General features: G+C 38.1%; 1 protein-coding gene across 4 annotated transcripts in view; it reads left to right on the plus strand.

Annotated features, from left to right (window-relative positions):
• Positions 1-23,363, plus strand: part of LPGAT1 (lysophosphatidylglycerol acyltransferase 1) — a 125,727-nt gene extending 102,364 nt beyond the window's left edge. For 3 of the 4 annotated variants that reach the window (XM_077813785.1, XM_077813786.1, XM_077813787.1), the window contains 2 exons: positions 14,478-14,584; positions 19,048-23,363. In XM_077813785.1, the coding sequence (XP_077669911.1) occupies positions 14,478-14,584; positions 19,048-19,199 (259 nt within the window). In that variant the 3' untranslated portion in view covers positions 19,200-23,363. The remainder of the gene's footprint in view (positions 1-14,477; positions 14,585-19,047) is intronic. The other variant, XR_013345725.1, reaches the window with a different exon arrangement.
• The last annotated feature ends 279 nt before the right edge of the window (positions 23,364-23,642 follow it).

The following is a 23,642-nucleotide window of genomic DNA, read 5'->3' on the forward strand; positions in this document are numbered from 1 at the left end:
ATAATTCATTCTACTTTAACATTAGGAAAGCTTATTTCATGTGAATATACAATTGCATATTCTTCAATAATATGAACAATTGTTTAGGCCCAGGGAGAATGTATCATTAGTTTAGGCAACTATGTGGAGAAGGGGGATGTCAAAATTTGGTGAAAGCCTATAAAGATTTTCATATGCAATTTTTTTTACTATGCTTGTGAAAGTGATTGTTTTCATGGTTTGACAACTTCAAACTTTTATAAAAACTACTTTGAAACCAAGTTTTTCATTTATCCTTTCCATGCTTCTTTTGTAACAGATGATAGTTTTAAATGTTATTACTACTACTAATGCATAGCTCTTATATAGTGCTTTTCATCAGTAGATCTCAAAGTGCTTTACAAAGAGAATTTTGATTATCATTTTACTTGCAACCCATTTAATACATTTGGCCTATTCTTGCCATCTTAAAACTTGAATCAATGACCACTAAACTTAATGGAAGTGACTTCACTGTTAATGCAGACAAAACTCTCACTGAGTAACACAGAACAGGCCTTCATTGGGAACACAGCCTGCATAAGGACTAAACCCACTGATGGCCAATAAATCTGTGACAATAAGAGAATTGGTCTGTTTCCACTTAATGATTTTGACTTAAGAAAGAGGAACCCCTGGGAGGTTTTTGGGTAAAGCCACAAATTCTGACACTGATGTGATTCTGGATAGTTTTAATTCCTGTTACCATGGTTGTCTTCCGCTCCCCACTTGCCCCCCCACCCTCCCACAATCCTAATCTTTAGACTAAAAATGACCAATTCTTTCAATCTTTCTTCGTAGGTCATATCTTCTAACCCTCTTATTTTTGTTGCTCTCCTCTGAACTGCCTCCAGTTTGTCCACAACTTTTAGTGTGGTGCCAAAATCTGGACTCAGTATTCCAGCGGAGGCCTCACCAGTGCTCAGTAGAGCGGAACTATCTCCCATGTCTTACATAAGATATTCGTGCTAATACATCCCAGAATATTTCCCTTTTTTGGAACAGCATCACGCTGAGTCATAATCAATTTGTGAGCCACTATAACCCCCAGATCCTTGTCTGCAGTACTTCTGCCTTGCTGTCCCCCATTTTGTATTTGTATTTAATTTTTCCTTCCTAAGTGTAGTACCTTGCACTTGACTTTATTGAATTTATATTGATTTATCATTTTACATCTTCTCACATCCTCCTATTGGTTACTTTTCCCTGTTAAAATGTTTTGCTTCCTTCCCCTTAGCATGTAACTTATATCAATTTATGCTAATTTGCATGCATGTAACTTACACATGTAACCTTTGTGAATTTGGCCCACTGTCTCCTGGTCTTACCATTTTTGTTGTTTTCCCCTGAACTTCCTTACGTGCAATACATCACCATCCTGTGGATAAAGTGCTGTCTAGAAATTACTGCTTTATTCCAGGTGCAGTCATACCAGAGCCATTTAACCAACTATGAGTTCCCTGCTACACAGCAAATGTTCTAAGTGTTGGAGGCCTGGCCAGTAGGTTCTCTGAACTGTGTAGATACACAGGCCAAAACTTGTGTAGGGAGTGGGTAGCAAGATGCATCCACTGTTTCAGCCTCCACAGAATGGCTGAGCATTGGCATTTGCTGTACATCTTGAGTCTGAAATGGAGGTTGTGGGGAGGAGAGGAAGAAAACTTTACTTATGGGTGTGGAAGAGCATTTGGCACTTAATATGTGCATATGCGTGCTTAAACTGTGGTTTTTGGGGGTGGGGGAAGTCTGTCCAAATCTGTGAAAAGTATAAGTGCTTTCCACTTGACATAGCTGACTTTCTTGAATCCACAGTTGTTGACAGAGCATGCTGCCATTAAGACTATAACATTCTAAAATAGGACTGTTCATAAGAATCTCTAGCTTTCTCCCTCTTTCCCCAGCTTTTCCTATTTGGGCGTAAGAACACTATTCGGCATTGGGCAATTAGCTGCATTTCATTCATGTTCTGTATGTGTAATGGATAAGTGTGTGTTTAACGTTTTATTCTTCTGGCAGCCAAAGTGAAAATAATTATTTGATCTGGCATAAGTGACCATCTGTGTGATAAAATGAGATTGATTATATAATTACATAAAGACAACTTCACTGGACTCTTATTTCATGATTGCAGCCAAACTCCCAGGAAGGCAAAATTGTGTGACAAGGTTCTTGCTGCAATTAGTGAGATGGACTTTGATATTTCTTTACGAAAATGAAGGAAGTTGAACCTTAGTTAATTGTAAAAAGAAGAGGAGTACTTGTGGCACCTTAGAGACTAACCAATTTATGTGAGCATAAGCTTTCGTGAGCTACAGCTCACTTCATCGGAGTGAAGTTCAAGTGAGCTGTAGCTCACGAAAGCTTATGCTCACATAAATTGGTTAGTCTCTAAGGTGCCACAAGTACTCCTTTTCTTTTTGCGAATACAGACTAACACGGCTGTTACTCTGAAACCTTTAGTTAATTGTGAGTATCTAGTTTCTCTCAGCTGATTACTGATAAATAATGATGTAAAAAGAGGGGTAGGGTTTTATAGCAGAGCAGTTTTTCCCCCTGATAAAAAAAAGAAATCAAGAAAGAGAATTTAAATTCCATTCTGCTTGAGCTTTTTAGTCTTGTTTGTTTCCTTCTATCGAAACCTATTAATCAGGAAATTGCAGTCCTGGGAAGAGAGATGCCAATCAGGTAAAACAAGATAAGGACAGTTTAAAAACAAAACAAAACTAGAAGGATGCCATTGCTAGGTAAGACTCAAAAAATGTGAGATGTTAAATCTCCCTTTGTTTCCAATCATGACAGCTCACTACATTTGACTTCATGAGGAATTCAACAGAAGTTCAATTTTAGTTGGCAGTCTCAATGCTGGTTATAGAAATATGAGTAAGAGCCAACCTGATTAATGGGGATAACGGCAGGTTTTGCAAATAGACAGGAGAGTAGCACAAGAAAGTAAATCCAGTTTAACGTCAGTGCTGCACTAACTAGAGATGCCATAAAAAATGAGCAATGTTCAGATAAGACCTACTGGAGTGCAGGGAAAAGACCATCTTTGGGTTCCTGTAACAATAGATTCTGAAGACTTTTACAGTTGAAGGACCACCCTACTGAAACAAAATGAGCCCATAGAATCCAAAAAAGGTAACGGTTTTAGAAGTATAAATTCTAGGGGAGCCACCTTGTGGACAAAAAGGATATTTGTGGCAGCATGTGATTTTTTTTAAAAATAAATAAATAAATAACCAATTTGAGCTGCAGCTCACAAGACACATTGCGGAGTTTGTTCCAGCTTTAAAAAAAAAAACTTAATAACTAATATTGTGTCTTTGTTAGATCACACCCATTAATCTGAAATAGTAAGAATAACTTTTATCTAGAAGATATTTGAAAATGTCAAAATATACTAGAATGGATGGTTGCTACGATACCAAACAATGACATCCTATGTTGTTGGAGCCTGTGACGTTTCCCGGGGATGTGAGGCACGTTGCTAACCCCGAGGAAGCCTTGTCTGTGCCTGCTGAGGATCAGCTCTCCAACTTCACTGGCCAGGGGCATAAAGTTGCCGGGTGCCCAGTTTTCGACCAGCAAGTCCGATCAAAAAGGGTACCAGGCAGTATCTGGTCAGATTCACTCACCAGACACCAGAAGTCCGGTTACCATGGGTGGGGAGCTGTGGGAGGCGCTGGGTAATCAACGTTCAGCAGCCCCTGCTCAGCCAGAGCTGCCTCCTACCCACATCTCATGGGCGGGCAGGCTTTGCATCAGGCTGCAGCTCCGGAGCAGAGAGAGCTCAGTGAGGAGGGAGGTGGAGAGGATCCAGCTGTGAGGAAGGGGGACAGGAGCGAGTCGGGGATGGGGCCTTTGGGGAAGAGGTGGAGTGTGGGGCAGGAGCATCTGATTGTCAGCAGTTAAGAAGTTGGTAAATCTACATGGGCACCACAAGCACCGCACCCCCACCCTTAGAGGCCTATGCTGGTCCCACTGTCTTTACAGTTTAGCAATAGGCATGGTCCAACCCCTGTGTTCTCTGAGCATCTCCCTGGAGTATAAACGGAACACCCAGCTTACCAGTTCCTCCTCAGAATTCTGCTCTGTTTCACATACAGCACTTAGATGTGTTTTAGAGTGAAATCAAGAATAGGTTTATTTTAACAAAGAATAGAGATTCAAGTAATAGCAAGTAGAAGTATGGAAACAAATTGTTACAAATAAAAATCATAACATGCATTCTAGAGCCTAGACTTAATTAACAAGGTACTATCCTATCTAATAAAGTATTGCTCACCAGTGCTTTACAGCTAGTTTGGCTGTGACCCCTCTTCCATGACACACAACATGCTGTCAGTTTGTGTCCCTCATAAAGGATCCAGTGTGTTTCTTTGCATTTGATCTTAGTTGTAAACAGGACATCCTGATGCTGATTGTTCGGGTTTTTTCTCTTGTAGATTTCACAAATCTTTCAACTGGTATCTGGCCCAGTATGCAAATAGGCATCCACTGTGAGGCATACAACACACAATACTCTCATGGCCAGAGATAAGCATCTTGTTACCTCCTGACTGAAAGGAACACATCTGAGATATGTTACCTCCTGGTGACCTGCCTTAACTCCCAGAATTTAAATACATAATTTTTATTATAGCAATTAACTCAAAACAAATTATTTGCAATTACTTGCAGTTTTAATCGCACTGTTAAACAATACTAAATACCAATTTAAATTTATTATAAATATTTTGGATTTTTTCTACATTTTCAAATATATTTATTTCAATTACAACACAGAATACAAAGTATACAGGGCTCACTTTATAGTTTTGGTTACAAATATTTGCCCTGTAAAAAAGATAAACAAAAGAAATAGTATTTTTTCAGGTTTCAGAGTCGCAGCCGTGTTAGTGTGTATCCGCAAAAAGAAAAGGAGTACTTGTGGCACCTTAGAGACTAACCAATTTATGTGAGCATGAGCTTTCGTGAGCTACAGCTCACTTCAGTTCACCTCATACAAGTACTGTAGTGCAATCTCTATCACGTAAGTGCAGTTTACAAATGACTTGTAGGCTCTAAAATTTTACGTTTTTATTTTTCAGTCCAGTTATGTAAAACAAATAATTCTACATTTGTAAATTGCACTTTCATGATTCAGAGATTACACTACAATACTTGTATAAGGTGAACTGAAAAATACTATTTCTTTTGTTTCTTTTTTACAGTGCAAATATTTGTAATCAAAACTATAAAGTAAGCACTGTACACTTTGTATTCTGTTGTAATTGAAATCAATATATTTGAAAACGTCCAAATATATTTAAATAAATGGTATTCTATTGTTTAACAGTGCGATTAAAACGACAATTAATCGTGATTATTTTTAATCTCTCAGGATTAATTTTTTTAATCGTTTGACAGCCCTAATAGTTATATTACTCATTAAATATTATATGTATACACATTTCATGAAGATTATGACAACCTTGGTAGAAACCGCACGTCACTCTTTGGTGAACTATATGCATATATCAGACCCAGGCGGCCCCTGTAAATCGCTGTGCACCCCTGTGCCATTTTTCAGTTGGCACCGAGTCCCTGGTTTACAGAGCCTTAGTTCTTCTCTTGCCTGATTTAATATTGATTCAAAATTACTTTGATTGTTTAACTGATAAATTATTAAACTGTAACATTTATTGGATTGTGTCCAGTGATTAAGAAAGTCGGGTACTGTCGTGATAGGTCCAGATAATCTAGATAGCTTAAAGCAGGAAATTGATAATACAGCCTTCCCTAGGCCTCCCATAATACTAGTGTGATAGATGATACATTCTTTGGACATCACCAACAAAATGTAGGCTCAAAAACACTGTGATCTGTATGTCGGGGGAACACCCTACTCCCCCATGTTCATCTTTATAAAATTGTGTGGTATCCAATGCAAAGTTTGTCATATTGGGTGTCTTCAGAAAGCTCATGATGCACTGAGCATGGTTGTTATAGTGATGTTTTAGTAATTGTTACAGTAATGTTACAGGTTATAATTGAAAGTGTTAAAATCGGCTTAGAATGCATTTTGCTTTTATTTCATTTGACTATATCTGGCTTGTTATGCTTAGATTTTAAGTGATTTTAAATCCATCTTTATCATTAATAAATCTGTTTTGTTTATTCTACCTGAAGCAGTGTATTTGGTTTGAAGTGTGTCAGAGGCTCCCCTTGGGATAACAAGCCTGGTACATATCAATTTCTTGGTTAAATTGACAATCTCATATAAGCTTGCAGCATCCAGTAACTGGATACTGCAAGACGGAGGTTCCTAGGGTTGTCTGGGACCGGAGATACTGGCTAGTGTAATTTGGTTGCAAGTAGCTGGGAGCAGCTTACGTGCCAGAGGCTGTGTGTGAACAGCCCAGGAGTGGGGGTTCTCACAGCAGAGCAGGGTAAGGCTGGCTCCCAGAGTCAAGGATTGGTGTGACCTAGCTGATCACCAGCCCAAATAACACCAGAGGGGAACACCAGATAAAACGCCCACTCTATTCACAAGCTATTTTCTTGTTGTTCTGAAAACCTTTTAACAAGAGGAACTAGGTACATGCTCTGAATATACCAAGCTTAACTGGGTTATTGAGCTAGAACCCTCAGGTAACCATGAGGAGTGAGGGTGGTGATAAAGAATGTCTTGAAGTAGAAATTAATAGTGAGGTATGCCTGGGTCTCTGTAGTTGATCCCCTCAATAACCAGGCTGTGCAGGACATTCAGCAAAGGAATGTGTTATCGAACACATGAAAGTTGATTTTTCTCTTTGAAAACTGAGCCCCTTTCAAATTTGAGCCAGCAAAGCATGTTGTCTTTTAAAAAATGTATTGCCTAAGAAACATAAGAATCATCACTCTCTTTGTTCGTGGCTGAAGTGTTGAGTGCTCATATCCTGAGACCAACTTAAAAAAAGAGAATGAAAATAGGGTCTTAGAGCCCCAATCATGGTTGGGGCCCTATTGTTCTAGACATCTCACACAAGACAATCACTGCCCCCATACAGCTTATACCTAGAGCTGATTTCTTTCTATACAGTTCTACTTTGATCTGTGTACTACATCTGAATTTAACTGAAGTCTGACCTAACCCCCTGCCATGCTGCCTACAGTTCTGTTTTGCTTTGTTTTTCATGGCTTGATTGGACAATCACTGCCTAGTGTACACATTTTATTTGACTAACAAATAATCTATAATCATTGCTTCGGGCCAAAGATCCTTTTTCTTCAGAAATGGCAGCTATAAGAAAATCATAGCTTAAATAAAGTGAGGGACATTAGTTACCTTTTTATTGTGACTGGCACTGATACAATGCAGATAAATGTACACTCGGCATTGTGGATGCAGGAAGATTATAGCAAAGGCTCCTGAAAAGTGCTGAGTGGAATAAACAGAATTGTAAATCCTATGTAGGTAGGAGGGGTAGGTCTAGTAATTCGTGTATAGAGAGAACTAATATTAACCATCACGCAAGGTTGGGTATGTGTGGAATGATTATTACCTATGTATCAATATAATGTGATGGTGCTCAACATGCAATAAATTTTGCATCCTTGTGATAAATGCATCATAGGTTTTGCAAATTATCAAGCATCTTTGACCACTTCACCTTACCCTTGCTCACTAATTCATTTTACCCATCCTAGATTACAAATCTCAAAACAGCTTCATAAAGTTGCCATTATTTTTAAGTCAGCCTGTTACAGAGATGGTTTTTCCTTCTTTTCTTCCCCTTCAAGTATAGAATTGTCCCGCTCTGCTCCCCAAACTACGTTCACTCCAAGCCAAGAATTGGCAGTATTTAGTTCTGTGCCAGTGATGGGTTTGAGATCTGGTGTCTCTCAACCCTGCATAGGTAGAAATGGAACGTTTTATACCATTGGAAAAGGGAGATTTAAAGTTTTGACCTTTTAGTATAGAAAAATTGGTTTAACGTTATTTTAGAGATGTTTATGGCTCCTTCTGAGTCCTCTACAATTGGACTCATGGTAATAAGTAGAGCCCCATGTTTTTCATAAGTATGAAACACAAAATAAAACTAAAAACAATAAAATTCACCCTGCAGCAGTGGCTCCTGTCCTGCCGGCCTGGGCCTGACTCCCTGCTCTGGGTGTTGCATCCTAGCATATGTGGTTGCAGAACTGCTCAGGTTTGGGCTAGCCACTTCGCTGTCATGGTGATGGGATGAGTGGGGAAATTTAAGTGAATGGCATTGCAACCTAGCACATGGCCCCTCACTCAAATTTGGCTCAGCCACCTCTGCATCATCATGGTGGAGGGGTGGCCAAGCCAAACCTAGTGGTGCTGCCACCCTGTGCACCAGATTGTAATGCCCAGAGCAGGGAGCCAGACCCATCCTGCAGAACAGGATCTGCCACTGCGGGGTGGGCTTGCTCTGCAACCCCCCACACCTCCTGGGGGATAAAATAGTTATTCTGTGTGGATAAAACTGGAAAACAAAACAATTCAAAATTCCTCAAAAATAGCACATGAAAATTATTTAAAAAATTTTCACAGGGTTCTAGTAATAAAGCAGAGGTTTTATAGGCAGAGGCATAAAAAAACCTCAAATGTTTTTAAAACCGACTAAAACACATTGACAGTATGTGGCATATACAGAATATATGGTTCTGTGGTGTAAATTTTTTTATCAGCATTCATTGGAATGACCTGCATAATTTACGAATGGTGCGGCCACAACCCCAAACTCATGCTGATAAAACTTTCATTACACACCTTGCAGGCATTCATGTATATCATATCGGTACTGATTCCTATCACTCTTACAGCTGTTTTTCTTGAGCTGGGAGTGTATTACTTTGAAACTTTCCTGGAGGTATGGTTTAGAAAGTTTTCTCTGAAGAAAAAGGTGCCCTGTCTGCTATTGTCCTGAAAGTTTGTTAGCCAGAATCATAGTTAAAGCTAGACTGCTTTATAGAACAGTGCTAATGGATTAGGAAGGTACCTACATTTGAGAAATAGCTGAATTTGGTATTGGGTTAGACACGAGCTGCCACAACCCTTCTCGTCCCTAAGATGGTATTAAATAGTCCTGTTAGTGTGGATGTGGTGAACAGATTTCAAAATTCATTGTGGCAAAGTGTGCCAATCAACTAATTTTGCCATGTCTGTTGTACTTTGCTATGATGAGTATTGAACTCTGACTCCCATACACCCTAATGGAACAATCATTTAATATTCACTCTGGGGGAGAGCCAGGTGATGCTGTCATATTTGTCATTAGGTGTCAAATAGAGCAGGTTAATAGGGCCATAGCCAAGAAAGGGGCATGTAAAATTGTTTAAGATAGAGGGGAAACCATGCCAGTGAGAACAATACTTAAACATAAGGCTTCTTACTAATGGCCTTCTCTTTTTAATGTAGGTTAGACCTGCAGTCTGTATTCAGACTTTTCAGCTAGGCTCATTAACAATACCTTAAGTAACTTCTTTTCCATAAAATGCTCTTGTAAGCCTAGGTTATTAGTGCCTACATATTTTCCAGATCTCTGTTTTCATCTGCAAAATATAGTCTTATGCAAATATAGCAGAGAACCTACCAGCTTGAAGAGAGCTCTGTGTAAGCTTGAAAGTTTGTCTCTTTCACCAACAGAAGTTGGTCTAATAAAAATATTACCTCACTCACCTTGTCCCGCCAGCTTTACTGGAAACTGTTTGAATAACTAATTTCATGCTTATTGATCCATTTTAGCTTTCTTAATATTTCTGCAAATACGGGGGTCAGTTGTATTTTCTTTTTCCGGGTAGCTTTTATTATACTTTTAATAGTGATACCATGTTTTTTCAAAGAGAAAACACCTTCCTTAGAAATATTGTCTGGAGTGAGTGGTCTTAAAATGTAGAGGCACAGGTAGAGCACAGCAGACAGGCAAACTCCAAATAAATTTAACCATGTTGTAAGCAGGGGTAAAATTCTGGCCCTACTGAAGTCAATGGGTATTTTGGTGTTGACTTCAGTAGGACAAGGATTTCATCCCAGGTCTCTCTAAAGGACTTCCCTACACTAAAAGTAGAATTATGTAATGGGATGTAGTTACACCGGGGCTGCATTTGCATTGTCCAAGTCCTTAACATTATTCAAGGACCCAGATAATGTTCCATTTAACTGTAAAATGGAACTGTTGTAATCAGAACAGCAGACAACCATACTGCAACTTACTTTCTTATATTTTTATTTGTTCTGTAGACTGGCTTAAATTACTCTCCCCTGTAGCACCACAGAAGGATAATCTAGTAAGAGAGTTAGGTCTAGTCTACGTGGACAAGTTACATGGCTGTGAAAAAAAACACCTCCACAATCAACGTAGCTATGCTGACAAAACTTCCCAGTGTAGATGCAGCTGTGTGAACAGAAAAGAGCTATCAGTGTAAGTTGCATCTATGCTAAGGAGCTGTCCCAGTATAGTCTCTGTAGTGTAGGCATAACCTTAATAATGCTTCCTGTTGCTCCCTCACAGAAAAGCTTTATTACACCCAAAATCTAGGACTTGTGCCCTTGAAGCTAAAGGGAGTCTTCTCATACTGTTCTTCTACCTTGGTGATTTTGTTATATTACAGCAGAATTGCTCACACCTGCTGCTGACTGACAATGGAAGCCATGTCAGGTTAAAAATCCTATTTTAAAAACTCTTGTGTTACAAAAAACATTGTTTTATTATCATGGGAACAATTTAATATATAACTTCCACTGTTAATGCTTTTTACTTTTTCTGTCTGATCTTAATGATTAGTTTCATGTCTCACTTTTTGATTCTCATATAATATCATAATACCATTTTAAATCATCTAAGAGCAGTCTTTAATATTACAGTTGTATAGCATAGTTCATCTGAGGATCTCTGGGTACATTGCAAACATTAATCCTGCAATTACCTGTTAGCCAGGGTAAATATTATCCCAGTTTTACAGGATGAGAAACAGATACACAGAGAGGTTAAAGACCTTATTTTCAGAAGTACTGAACACCGACTCCCCTGGTTGAAGTAGAGAAATAGCAGGCCCTAAGGTGACTTGCCCAAGGTCAAATATAGTCTGTGGAAGAACTGAGACTAGAACTTAGATCTCCTGACTCCCAGCCCTGTGCTTTAATTAGAAGACTGTGCTGCTGTACTGTGTAAGCATAAGGTACTACTGAAATGTAGCCACCTCTGGGTGTTTCTGATTATTTTTTTAACACTTTATCTGAGTCTGCTCTCAATAGAACAGCATCAATAGTTTTATCAGAGCAAACTATTTCTTTTGAGCCTTCTATACCTGATGGTTAACAAACTAGATGATTTTTGCATTAATAGCAGTTGTGAAGAGAAAACCCATGAAGAATTATGAAGCAATTTAAATATATGATGGCTGATCGACATGCAGTGCTTTTTCTAAATATATTGACTTTTGTTTGTGCTATAATTACTTGGTAAAATTCATTTAACTAAGTACTAAAGAGAATTAAATGTTGCAGCTGGTAGATTCTAAAACAAGTTGCTGAGAATGTACTATACTTCATTTCCTATCAGGCTGGATAGTGTAGATTTCAGTTCACTGGAGTTTTGGCACTGTGGGAAAGAAGGAAACCAAAGAAAGCCTTATCAACCTGATACCACTGAGACAGCAGAGAGGAGTGTCTGTTTGGCAGTGTTTTGTTAGAGATATTCACTAGTGTTTTGATATTATGAGGAGACGTTGCAAGAGAGACTGTTATGGCTATTAGGAAAAGGGACAGGAGGGATACACTGCTACTAATAGCTTCAGTTTAGAATGTCTCAGATATGGAAATGTAGCATCCAAAAAAAGTGGTGTTTGGAATAATGAGAGGAACAAAATGCAGCAGCAGTGCATTCAGGGTCTGGGAAACTTCATGTTGGTTTTGTGACAATGAGGAGCTATTAAGCAGGGAGAATTGAGGAGGGAGAGAGGCATGAGTGACATAGCAAAGGAACAAGAGAAAATACAAGAATGAAAAAAGGTCCTTTTTAAAGAGTCGTTGCCTAGCATTTCATAATGCTATTAGGACACCTTCCAACCTTCCCCAGAGGGCTATGTTGTTTAAAACATTACACAATTAGCCTTAGGTTGTTCTGTTACCTCAAAACCTTTTCAGCCTAATGAATTCCATGTTTAAATAGCAGTGAAAAGTCCACTGAAGAAAATAAATGCATAGCAAAGCGTGAGAACGACAAATGGAAGGTGCAGCAGAAAACACAATCTATTATAAAAATAATTTCACTTCAGACTGCCTTTTTCAGGCCACATAGATACAGTTGTCTCTTGCATTTATTTGGGAGACCAAGGCACACGAAGCAGTCTTACATAAGAGAAGCCGAAAGGCACTTATATTAGAGAGTCCAGTAATGAGAGTGGAGAGCATTTGTTCCCTGACCTTTCTTTTCTTTTTTTCCCCAGGCTTGCTGAGGCTAAAACATGCTCTCTGAGAAAAGGAAAGTGATATAATGGGGATGGTAATTGGTATAGTGAAAAGGGTGGCTTTTTTTTATTTGCAAGATGTTTAATGAGCAAATTAGTTAGATAAGAGGCCAGATTTATGGGGAAATATGCATTCACTATGGAGCTTCACTGCCCTTTAGGCCATAGTTTAAAAGTTAGTGATCCTCTTCATACATTGGGGGAAATGTTTCTAAGAAGCGCTTCATAATAAGCCACCTCATAATAAGCCACCTCATTTTGACACTTTGACATGAGATTGGTTCTGTGGACCCACTTCTGTAGTTAAATGTTAAAAAATTACTGGAACATCTAGAATCCAACCTCGATATTCTGACAAAAGTACCAAAATCGAGAGGCCAAGCTTGAAACCCTGTAACAAGGTTACAAAGACATTGTAATTGTCACTCCCTTAGAAAATATAAAGAAAACTACCAATCCACTTACCTTGGCATCCTGAAAGTTCAGAAGGCAAGAAGTGTGCCTCCCCAGGAGTAAACAATGTAGGCTATATGGAAATAATTTTAAATTTTAATTGATGTTTCTGAATATACTGCCGGCATTCTGGCTTAAAATAGATCGTTTGTGGCAGTTTGGGAAATCAGATTATATTGCTTTCAATACTGGTATAACAGTCTGGTAAAAAATCCAACTTTATTGCTTTATGTAGAATTGTTGCATGTGGTGTCCCATAATTATCATAAGAATCACTGGTTAACTTTTGCAAAAAGAAAAGGAGTACTTGTGGCACCTTAGAGACTAACCAATTTATTTGAGCATAAGCTTTCGTGAGCTACAGCTCACTTCATCGGATGCATACCGTGGAAACTGCAGAAGACATTATATACACAGAGACCATGAAACAATACCTCCTCCCACCCCACTCTCCTGCTGGTAATAGCTTATCTAAAGTGATCACTCTCCTTACAATGTGTATGATAATCAAGTTGGGCCATTTCCAGCACAACTTTAACTTTGTAAACAGTTGTGCCATAAAGTTCTCCGATTTTGCCCCTCTCCCCCACAAAAAAAAATTGTAAAAAGCAGTGCTTTTTAAATGGCTAGCCTACTATAATCTTAAAATTGTCCTTCATTTCTGGGTGCAGGTATGGATATTCTAAAGCACACCCACATATGCAACTATCTAACCCTGCTCAGGTGGGCAGGATTTGGCTTATATCATAAAACAAAACAAATGGTTTTAATGGTATCACTGGGTAATATCTTCTTGCCCTCCCCTCTATCTATCCCTGCTGTCATGTGATAGGCTCATGTTTAGATCTCTTTATACAGTGAGCTATTTTATTTATATATAAATATTAATCAGATTTAGCTTATATTGTTGCTTGTTAAAATCTTGTAGCAATATTTCAGTATGCTTATACACTGAAGATTTAGCATTTGTGTAACCTGCTTTATAAATTCCAGACAGATAGAGCAGCTTCATTGTTGGGCATAAAGGGTGATTTGTTCTGAGACACAGAAGAGCTATTAATGCTAACTACATCCTTCACAAATCCTCAAATCCCAAAGAATTTCCTTCCCAAAGAGGGTAGAAGAATCTTCTCAGAGTGTATGGTGTTGGGGTGGGTGAGTTTGTTTTTTTTTATCCACCAATTCTATTGTCCATGGATCATTTTTATAGGAAAAATAGGCATGCATATCACACTACACTTTTTTTTTTTTATTTAAGCCTTTGTACACTGCAGAGGTGTGTGGGCTCTGTGCAGCCTTGATGATGATCTGCAGTTGCTAGGTACTGATGATTCCTATGTCCTTAGCATTCATTTGACTAGTGATCTGAAATATTCCACTGTTTTGAAGATTAAGTATTATTTGAGCTGTAAATGAGAGGGAACACAGACCAATTTAATAGTTTTATTCTGTTCTCGTGTATTTTTGAGGGAAAAGTGGGGGGCTTTCTTACATGTAGAATGACTTTAATAGATCCAGTCACATTGTTCTGTTCTTTCTTTTGGTAGGATTTTTCCAATTAAAGATGTACCTGCACAACCTGAAGCCCTCACTGATTGGCTATATCAACGATTCATTGAAAAAGAGGATCTCTTGTCACATTTTTACAAAACAGGTAGCATGTTGTCTCCCCTAAGAGAACACTTAATAATGGTTTGCATTTCCATACTGGCTTTCATGCAAGGATCTCAGAATAATTTTAAGAACATTTAATTACTAGTCATAACACCATCATGAAATAGACATTTGTTATCCATGTTTTGTGTCTGGGGAAAGTATATAAAATAATGAATCATATACAGAGGAGAGATCAGGAGCTTCTGTTCTTCCTGCCTCAGAGCAGAGGTGAAATCAAAAGGTGACAAATGCAAAGCTGTTCAAAGAAAATCCCATTTTCACTCACCATATACTTAGACTGTGGAACTCATTGCCATAAGATGTCACTAAGAGCAAGAATTTAGCTCAAGATTCAAAGAGCGACTGGATCTTTATATGTATACCAAAAATACTAAGAGTTAATGCTTACAAGTTTTGGAAGTGATATAAAACTTCATGCTTCAGAGCGTAAAATTTTTAATGAATAGGGGTTAAGATGAGGCTTCTCTGGGGGACAAATTAAACCACATCTGTCCACTGTTCGTTCGTACACCTTCCTCTGATGTATCGGGTAACTGTCTACTGTTAGGGACAGGATAATGAACTAGATGGACAGTGAGTCAGAAAATGCCATATTGGATCACTGTGCCCATTAAACTGAAGCACAAAGAGGTTGTGACTTTCCCAAGGATTCACAGCAAATCAGTGTCATAGAACTCAGGAGTCCTAGTCCAAGCACCAGACCCCACACACTCCCTCAAAACATGAAGGAATATTGTAAATACAACACAGCATACAATAAAGTATCCTAAACGAAGACAGATCACAGAGTTCTAAACAAATTATGGGACGCTGGTATATTGCTGAAGGGACACTGGCAAGTATCACACATTTTGTAACTTCATTTTTATATGCACTCTTCTTTGAAAAAAAAGCTGGGGATACATTTCCTCAAGGTTTTTATCCTTTTCCATTTGACCAACATTGAAGTTTACCAGCTGTCCTCTAATAGCCCTGTGTTTTTGTACCATATAGAGAAAAGATAAATTAACCATGATAAGAAAAAAACAACAGTTTTGTTAGTTTTTATTTTGGGGGGCTTTTTGGTTTTTCCTTTACAAAACTGGATGAGTGAAAAACATTGAGTTTTTCATTTAGATGTTTATATGTAGGAAAGGAAATTTATTAGACGGTGATGTTACCTGATTAGAGTGACTGGGTTTGAAATACCGCAAATTATTTGCCTTTTTATAGGAAAACAAAGCTTCTTTGTTAAATTTCTTATGCAGTTGCCTAAAACAGTCATCCAGTCAGCCCACTCGGTTAAGTTCAACATTCCAAAGTGTCTCTCTGGTAAAAAGAGATTGGATTATTCATTGTTAATACTAATGGTTGATCATTTCATAAAACTTTAGAGATATTATTATAATTTGTAAATATGGTGGGTGCTTGAAATATTAATAAAATCTCAACATCCAACTACAATACGTCATGTGCACCTCACTTTGAGAAGAATAACTAGCCTTTTGCCATATCAGACTCATCTCACTCATCAAAATACTCAAATACAATGGGTCTTTATATCCAAAAACATCTTTATTGGGTCAGATCCTGTAATGTGTTGCATGTGGGCAGACCTTGCACAATTACAAAGTCTCTGACTTCATTGGAGCCCCATGTGGGTGAAGTACATTGCAAGATTGGGGCCTTAGGGATGTCTGCACAGCATTTTGTAGTGAATGGGAGCGAGTCTCCCAGCCCAGGTTAACAGACTCAGGGTAGCAGGGCTCATGCTGGTGTTCTAAAACCAGCTGTATAGACAGTGCTTTAAAATTGTGGCAGTGAAAAACCTAAATGATTTGATTAGCTAAGAATTCCAAGCAGCAAAATGAAAACCTCCTAATTCCTTGCTCAAAAACTACTAGTTCTAGGTACATTCATGTATGTAAACATCTGTTTTTCTAAGAGCTAGATTATAGTTTAATTGATGCTTAGTATATTGTCAATGGAAGTAGTCATAAATTAATACACCCTGGAGCAGACCCTTAGCTCGTCTAAATTAGCTTAGTTTAGTTATGACAGTTAACACAAGTGGAGGATTTGCTCCTATAATTTTACCCTGTGATATCTTATTGCAGAAGAGCTGCTCTCAATTCAGTGACAATACTGCCAGTAGGTCCTCAGGCTAAATGTGAAGGGAATGTCAGCGCTTTGGTGAAGCACTTGCTTTTTTTTTTTGTTTTGCTGCCACATTATATATCACTGTGCCTGCTGCAACCACTACAGTTGTTTCATCACTTTCACTTACTTCATAAATACTATTTTAGTGATTCATGTCTCAGCTTGTAAAGCTTTCCCCAGACTGAATTGTGGCATGCAGTAACTTTACTCAGAAGCAAGTTACTGTGCAGTATTAAAAACATAGTAGCCCAGTGAATGATCAGTGTTTGTTTAAAAAAAAACAACTTAGTTTGGGGTTTGTATGTAGTTTTGTTTTTAACTGCAGTAATATAATTCAAAAAGTTTAAAAATAAAGAGACAAACAATCTACAATATCTGCTCTCTGTTAGAATGTTTTTATTTGGAGAGAGCAGGTGAAATTAATCTTAAAAATAATTGAAAGCACACACTTTTTTGCAAAACTTTCCTTTTTGCTGACTAGATATCAAGAACTCCCAAATTAGACTGGAGAAACTCTCTATCATATAACCCTGGAGCACTTTTAAAGAGACTTTGCTGAGAACTGAGGCAGGAGAGAGAATTGATTATTTGGGTGGGGATGAATAAGAATGAGCGAATGCAGTAGTGACGGGATAGATAGATGTGCAAAGGGTGAATTGTGTGTGCGTAACCAAGTTTGAGTTGTTGGTGAATAAATGGGGTGGAGAGGCTGTCTTCTGAGAGAGAAAGAGAGATTCTCTCCTGGCTGGTGGGAGGTAATTTGTCAAAGTTTATATACGACGTAGTGTGTTCGTAGGGAGAGAGAGAAAAGCCTTGTCTACACTAAGTTTTTTTTCTTAAACATTTCTATGGGTGCAGTTCACCAGAGATAACAAATGTGGAAGCAATAATACGTATGTATAAACTCACTGCTATGTCTAAATCTATGCTGTTTGTAAATTCTAATGTGCAAAGGTAAAGTTGTACTGGTATGACTTTCGTCTAAAAGAAGTGGATGGATGGTAGAGAAAACTTAGTGGTGCTCCCATAATGCCCCTGCAAGCACTTCTAATTTGTAGTATCATGAGGAGGGTTTTTAATACCAGCTTTGCACATGAAAAATGGAAAAAACTGCTTCACAACTGCCAAGTTTTGTGCAGCTTTGACATTTTATGCAAATTATTTAATGTAGTAACTTGCATATTTGCAAATACTTTGCATATGACCATAAAGTTCAGTTTATGGTCAACTTTATCCTGCCCCAAGTTGTGGCAGGGGTAGGACACACAGCTGTGCAAAACTTGGCAGTTATAAGGCTTTAGGCATGCATAGGGTGGGCAAGTGGGACTGGAATCTAGGGGTTCTGGGATAGGCTGCAGTCTGGAGTCTAGGATTGCTGAGTTATAGTTTGGTGTGGCGGTATCTGGGGTAGGTGGACAGATGCTGTCTGGGAGAGCAAGAGATCTGGCTAGGGTCTCACTGGGAGGCCCGGGGTCTGAGGTGTCTCTGAGTGTCTGGTTGGAAGAACCTGAGGGTAGTACTGAGTCCTCTCATCTTCTGTCCCTACTGGTCAGCCAACACCTGCTGATGTTCTGTCCCTACTCAGATCCAGCACTGGGAGTAGCCAGAGGAAAGACCAGCAGACCACTTGCTGGCCTGAATTCAGGCTCCATAGCAGCCTCTAGTAGGGTGATCAGATAGAAAGTGTGAAATATCAGGAGTAATAGGTGCCTATATAAGAAAAATTCCCAAATATCGGGACTGTCCCTAAAATCAGGACATCTGGTCATCGTAGCCTCTAGTGGCCATAGGCATATTTGCAACTCTTGTTTGCAGCACAAGCCCAACTCAGTGAGTGAGATTCTGGCTGAGATGTGGGCAGACACAGGATGCCAAATGCATGATTGTCATGTGAGATGACACTTCGCAGCCACTCTGGCTGGAGAACGTTCACACTGAGTGAAACTAAAGCAAAGTCTTAAATTCAAAGACTTAAAGAGATGTGTTTGAGATAATGATCAGGTTGGGGGAAAGCATTTTGACAAATAACAGCTAGGAAAATCCATGTTGGGCCACCTAATTGTATTTGTTTTTACCACTATGGAAGGAACACTAATTTAACATTTTTTCCCACTCTGTAAAGACAGAAATTGTACTGTAGGAAATTATATTCTGAAAAATTACCACCCTAAGGCAGACAACCAACGGATTCCTTGTAACCACCGTCACTGTCAGCACAGGCAATGTTGCTAAAGAATAGTGCACTCGTAAACTATAGCTTCTATTGCAGAAGGATTAACAATGCTATTTCTTGTCTTCTAGGAGCTTTTCCTCCTCTTCAGGGTCAAGCAAAGGCTATTTCCCGAGAGATGACCCTCAACAACTTGTGGCTAATTGTCATACAGTCCCTTGCATTTTTGTCGGGCGTTATGTGGTACTGCATCCTTCAGTATTTTTATCATTGCCTATTTTAGAAGTTGAAAGGGACCTGAGGACACTTTGAGAAGCCAGGCTCTTGCAAATCTGCATCATGTTTGTGTGCAAATGTGAATATACAAGAATAAAGGAAAATGCTGGATGGATTTTAACCCCTCTTAGGGGAGATTTTAAACTCCACTAAAAGTGAGGATCAGTAATATCGTGACCTGATGTATTTTAAGAACTGTCCATATTTTTAAAAGGTGGATACCCCCCACACTCTTAAGCAAATTCAGCATTTGGACAAGAGGTGCAATTGTACAACCACTGTAGAAGAAAGTCTGCAACAAAAAAGTTCTAACACCGCAGGTATTTCTCGGCATTGTAGTTAAAGCTCAGAAAATTCATCAATTTTGTTTCTCCAGTAGTCTGCACTACAAGCTGTGTGGTTAGAGATCCTTCATTTGCAAAAACTCAAGTTTTACTGCTGGGATCAGTTAAACATTCTGCAGAGCTGGTTACTGTATCTTAACTGCTCCTTGATCAGCCATTGTTGTATTAGACACACCATTCCTAAGGACAACACCCAAGTGACAGCCAGTGTCGGCAATGTTTTTTGGGAGAAAACAGTGCTCAGAAAGGTGTTTCAGTATCATAATGTGTTTAAAAATGATGTGCACCTGATAAATCAGCCCATTACCATTGAGTTCCATGTTCCAGTGTATTCCTTCTTGTGAGGGAACTTTAAAAAGTCACATCACTTGATTAGTTCCCTTTTGTGTTTAAAATGTGTTCCATAAATTGATGATTGTCTTTTTGCAAAATGCACTTTTAAAGATGAAAATACAGTGAAGGAAAGGTATATAGCTTACAGGAAAAAGCAAGCTTTATCTATAGCAACTTGGAATTTTAAGATGCATTAACTCTTCCTGCTGCCCTTCTGTGTTGGATACCAAACTTTAGCCAATATGACGGTGTTATAGCTTAGAGACCTTTTTTCCATTTGTTGCAACAGCACTAAATACATTAGTGGCAGGGTTTAAGCAAATCAATGCCAAATCATCAATATTTTGCTTAGGAAGAATATTAGGAAGCTGGTGTCTTTTAAAAAAAGTGGGTATAAGTGCTGGCCTAAAGCTATAGGAAAATGTTCAACCTATTTGTTGGGGGGGGGTGAGGGGGGGAAGGAATAACTATACAGAGAGCAGTATTAACCTGCCACCATGCTGAAAGTGTCAGTCTGACTAAAAGAAGAATTAAAAGACAGCCTGGCACAAAACAGATTTTCCTATGTCTGGCTTACAAATCTTTTGATGGGAAGTCAGTGCTGTGGGTTCTCACTTCTGACAGGTTTAGTTGGCATCATGTTCATGTGATTACAGAGATAAAAAAGAACTATTCCTAGAATACCATTACTCTTTATAAGTACAGAACATGTAGTCAGAACTTAGAGTTACTATGGTGTATTATCTTTCATGGATTGTAACTTTACTGAGAGCAAAGTAAGCCAACAGTAGTTGTATATGTTGAGTTTGTGGTATAGATTCCCTGTTTTTCCTTTAGCTCATGAGAACCAGTTTTGATAAGTAATGTACAGAATAAAAATACAAAACATAGCTTCATATTTTTCATTTTGCTTTTGGGGGAAAACCAAAAAAAGGGAAAGATGTGAATTTTCGTGGCTGATAACAAAATGATGCATTATAGAAGATCAACTGAAATACCTCATGGACTATTACGATACCACTACAGGTGAAATGCAGAAGACAGTGTTAACGTTTAGCTTAGTGTTCAGTATAAGCTGCAGTTTTCAAACTCAAACTTCCTGATAACTAACACCCACACCCCCCCTACACACTGAGCTGAATTGTAGTGTAAGAACAAAATCAAACAAAATACTGCACAGGGAGGCCAGTTTGGAACATGAGAATTTTCCTTTATGCTTCAATCCATTCTTGTTAAACTATAACTGAAGTAAGCAATGCATTTCATCTGCCATATTTCAGGAGGGAAGTTCAATACCAACCATCATAAATGTGGCCGTAAATAGCAGGCCAGGTCTGAACAAGAGTGTACTGTAAATGATCTGCAGAGTGCAAGTGGCAGACTGTTTTTATTTGTCTTACTAACATATGATTTGGTTGGAACTATGTGGTGGTTACCCACATTCCAACGTTCCCAATTCAAAACAAAATAAGTTGAAGGGGTTGATATAGAAAGGGAAGATTGTGACTAAGCAAGTTGCACAACAGTAGCATGCATCAAACTACTGTTCATTATGAACCTGATACTGCATGCAAAGAGTATATTGCTTTTCTAATGCAGTATGTTGTTTCCAGTGACCTAGCATGACACACTAAGTACTCACATGCTGCCTAATGAAATAGTAGGAGTGAGCAGTAGTGTGCTGAGATGGGCATATGATTTACCCAGTTCGTTTGTTTATTATTCAACCTGTTCCCTTTTTTTTAATATTGCAAAATATTTTTGTTTTAAGGCACTGATTGTAGTTTCAATGGGGAGATTAAGTCACATTAGAAGGTTCTCTCCTATCTGCACTGGAAGATGTGAAGAGAGTGTGTCGTGCATGGTTGAATTAGGTGACATTGGAAAGACACTGCTGTTAGGAATTCTGAGTAGAAGTACCATCCCATCGTGGACTTAAATGCTAGTTTATGAAGGAGAATAAAACAGGAGTGTTAAAAGGATTTTTTTTATTAAGGGAAAAAAACATATAAAATATAGGTAATATATAGGAAATATGGTAATTAAATACCCTGCTGATCTAGACTGTTTGGAGATTAGCAGGCTATCTTGTAAAATATGCAACTCCTTTGAGTGATAGTTCAGTTACCTGCACCTGGTTCGTGATCATAGCAGTAGTGGACACTTTGCTGCAAGCTACCCAGGGGGTTTCTGTTTAGAACAGTTTTCTCTGGAGAGAAAAATGCATCTAGTAGAAAATTAATTTAATGGTAAAAGTACCTGCCAAGTTGCAGTATAATTAATACAACTTTGAATTGATGGTGTAAGGAGCAGTATTGTGGGGGAATATCTAAAACAATGCAGGGTGAAAATATCTGCAGGACATTTAATTATACAGATTGTGGAACTGTTAATTTCTCTACTACTTTAGAACATGAGGGAGAACTAAAGAGAATTTTTTAAAAATTGCAAATGTTGGTTCCATGTTTTAGATCGTACATCTTTTTAAATTGGTTAATAACCACTTTGTGAACAAACAATATAGCCTTAGTAGTTCAGAGTTGCTGCTTTTTGGATCCCATAAAAGATTAACATTGTACCATTCACAAATTATGGAACCGCTGTTTTTTCCCCCTTTTGTGACTATCCTTTCCGTATAGGTCCTCTTGTAACTTACAAACCGTTCGACCAACTCTTTCAGTCATGATTTGTCTTGAAAGAGGGTTTTTTTAAGCTGCTTTAGTCATATTTAAAAAGCCAGGCTTTTATTTGTGTTTCTCAGTTAAAATAAATAAATAAATCTTTCTCTTCTAGAAGTCATCAGAAATAAGGTGCAACTTACTGCATCTAAAATATAACTACTGTTGGGGTGGTATTCATTATTCACAAAAAGATGGAGCGAACTGTCTTTTTTTTTTGTTTTTTCCCTCCCCTCATTGCCAAAAGTGCTGTGAACCTTTACATCTGTTTGTAGAAAACAATAAAAATACCGAATACTGTGTGTGGCAGGTATTAGACTGGTCCACTTTACCTTGGCATAAAATTTACCTTGGGACCAAAGCTACTTAGATCTGGGATTTCCAAATTGCAAAACTGTTTGGGGGTTAAGGTTTGAGGTTTGGTTTTTTGGTAGTTGGCCTGAACTATTTTGTGCTGATATAACAAAATCAGATGGAATAAAGTAACTGTACGAATGAAGGTACTGTACTGTTTGGAAATAATGCAGCCATATGAAAGAAAATGTGGTATTTTGCAAAATTGCATGTGTTAATTTTTACATTTAATTGTTTTTAAAACAGTTGGAAAAGCAAAATTAAAAAAGAAAAACCACCTGTACTTGAGTTGCAAGGTCTGCACACATTATTAACATTTCTGAATTGTCTTATTTTTATTGTGTACAACTGTAGGCTACATGGCTGTGATACAGAGAAAAATCTTTAAAAGTAAGGAGTCTATGCATTTTACAGTTAAACTTTTTATTTTACCATTGGGTAATAAAACAATTATACATTGAACATCTGTTGTGTTAAAGTGAGTTGATTTCCTTTAAACTTATAACAAAAAGGTGTTTATTTTGTACAACGAAATTTAGTTTTCTTGATGCCATATTGTTAACGTTAGTCTCTCTGAATTTTCCCTCTCCCTGTTGTGTATCTGCGTTTTGTTGTGTATGGTCAGAGTGAATGGAAACACTTGTAGTTAGTTACTAAAAGTGATTTTGCAAAGGGCTGGTCACACTTGGATTTATTTTACTTATTTCTTCCTTGGATATTTTTATCAAATCTTTGCAACAA

The sequence above is a fragment of the Eretmochelys imbricata genome, chromosome 3 (genome assembly GCF_965152235.1).
Source record: "Eretmochelys imbricata isolate rEreImb1 chromosome 3, rEreImb1.hap1, whole genome shotgun sequence".
Taxonomy (NCBI): domain Eukaryota; kingdom Metazoa; phylum Chordata; order Testudines; family Cheloniidae; genus Eretmochelys; species Eretmochelys imbricata.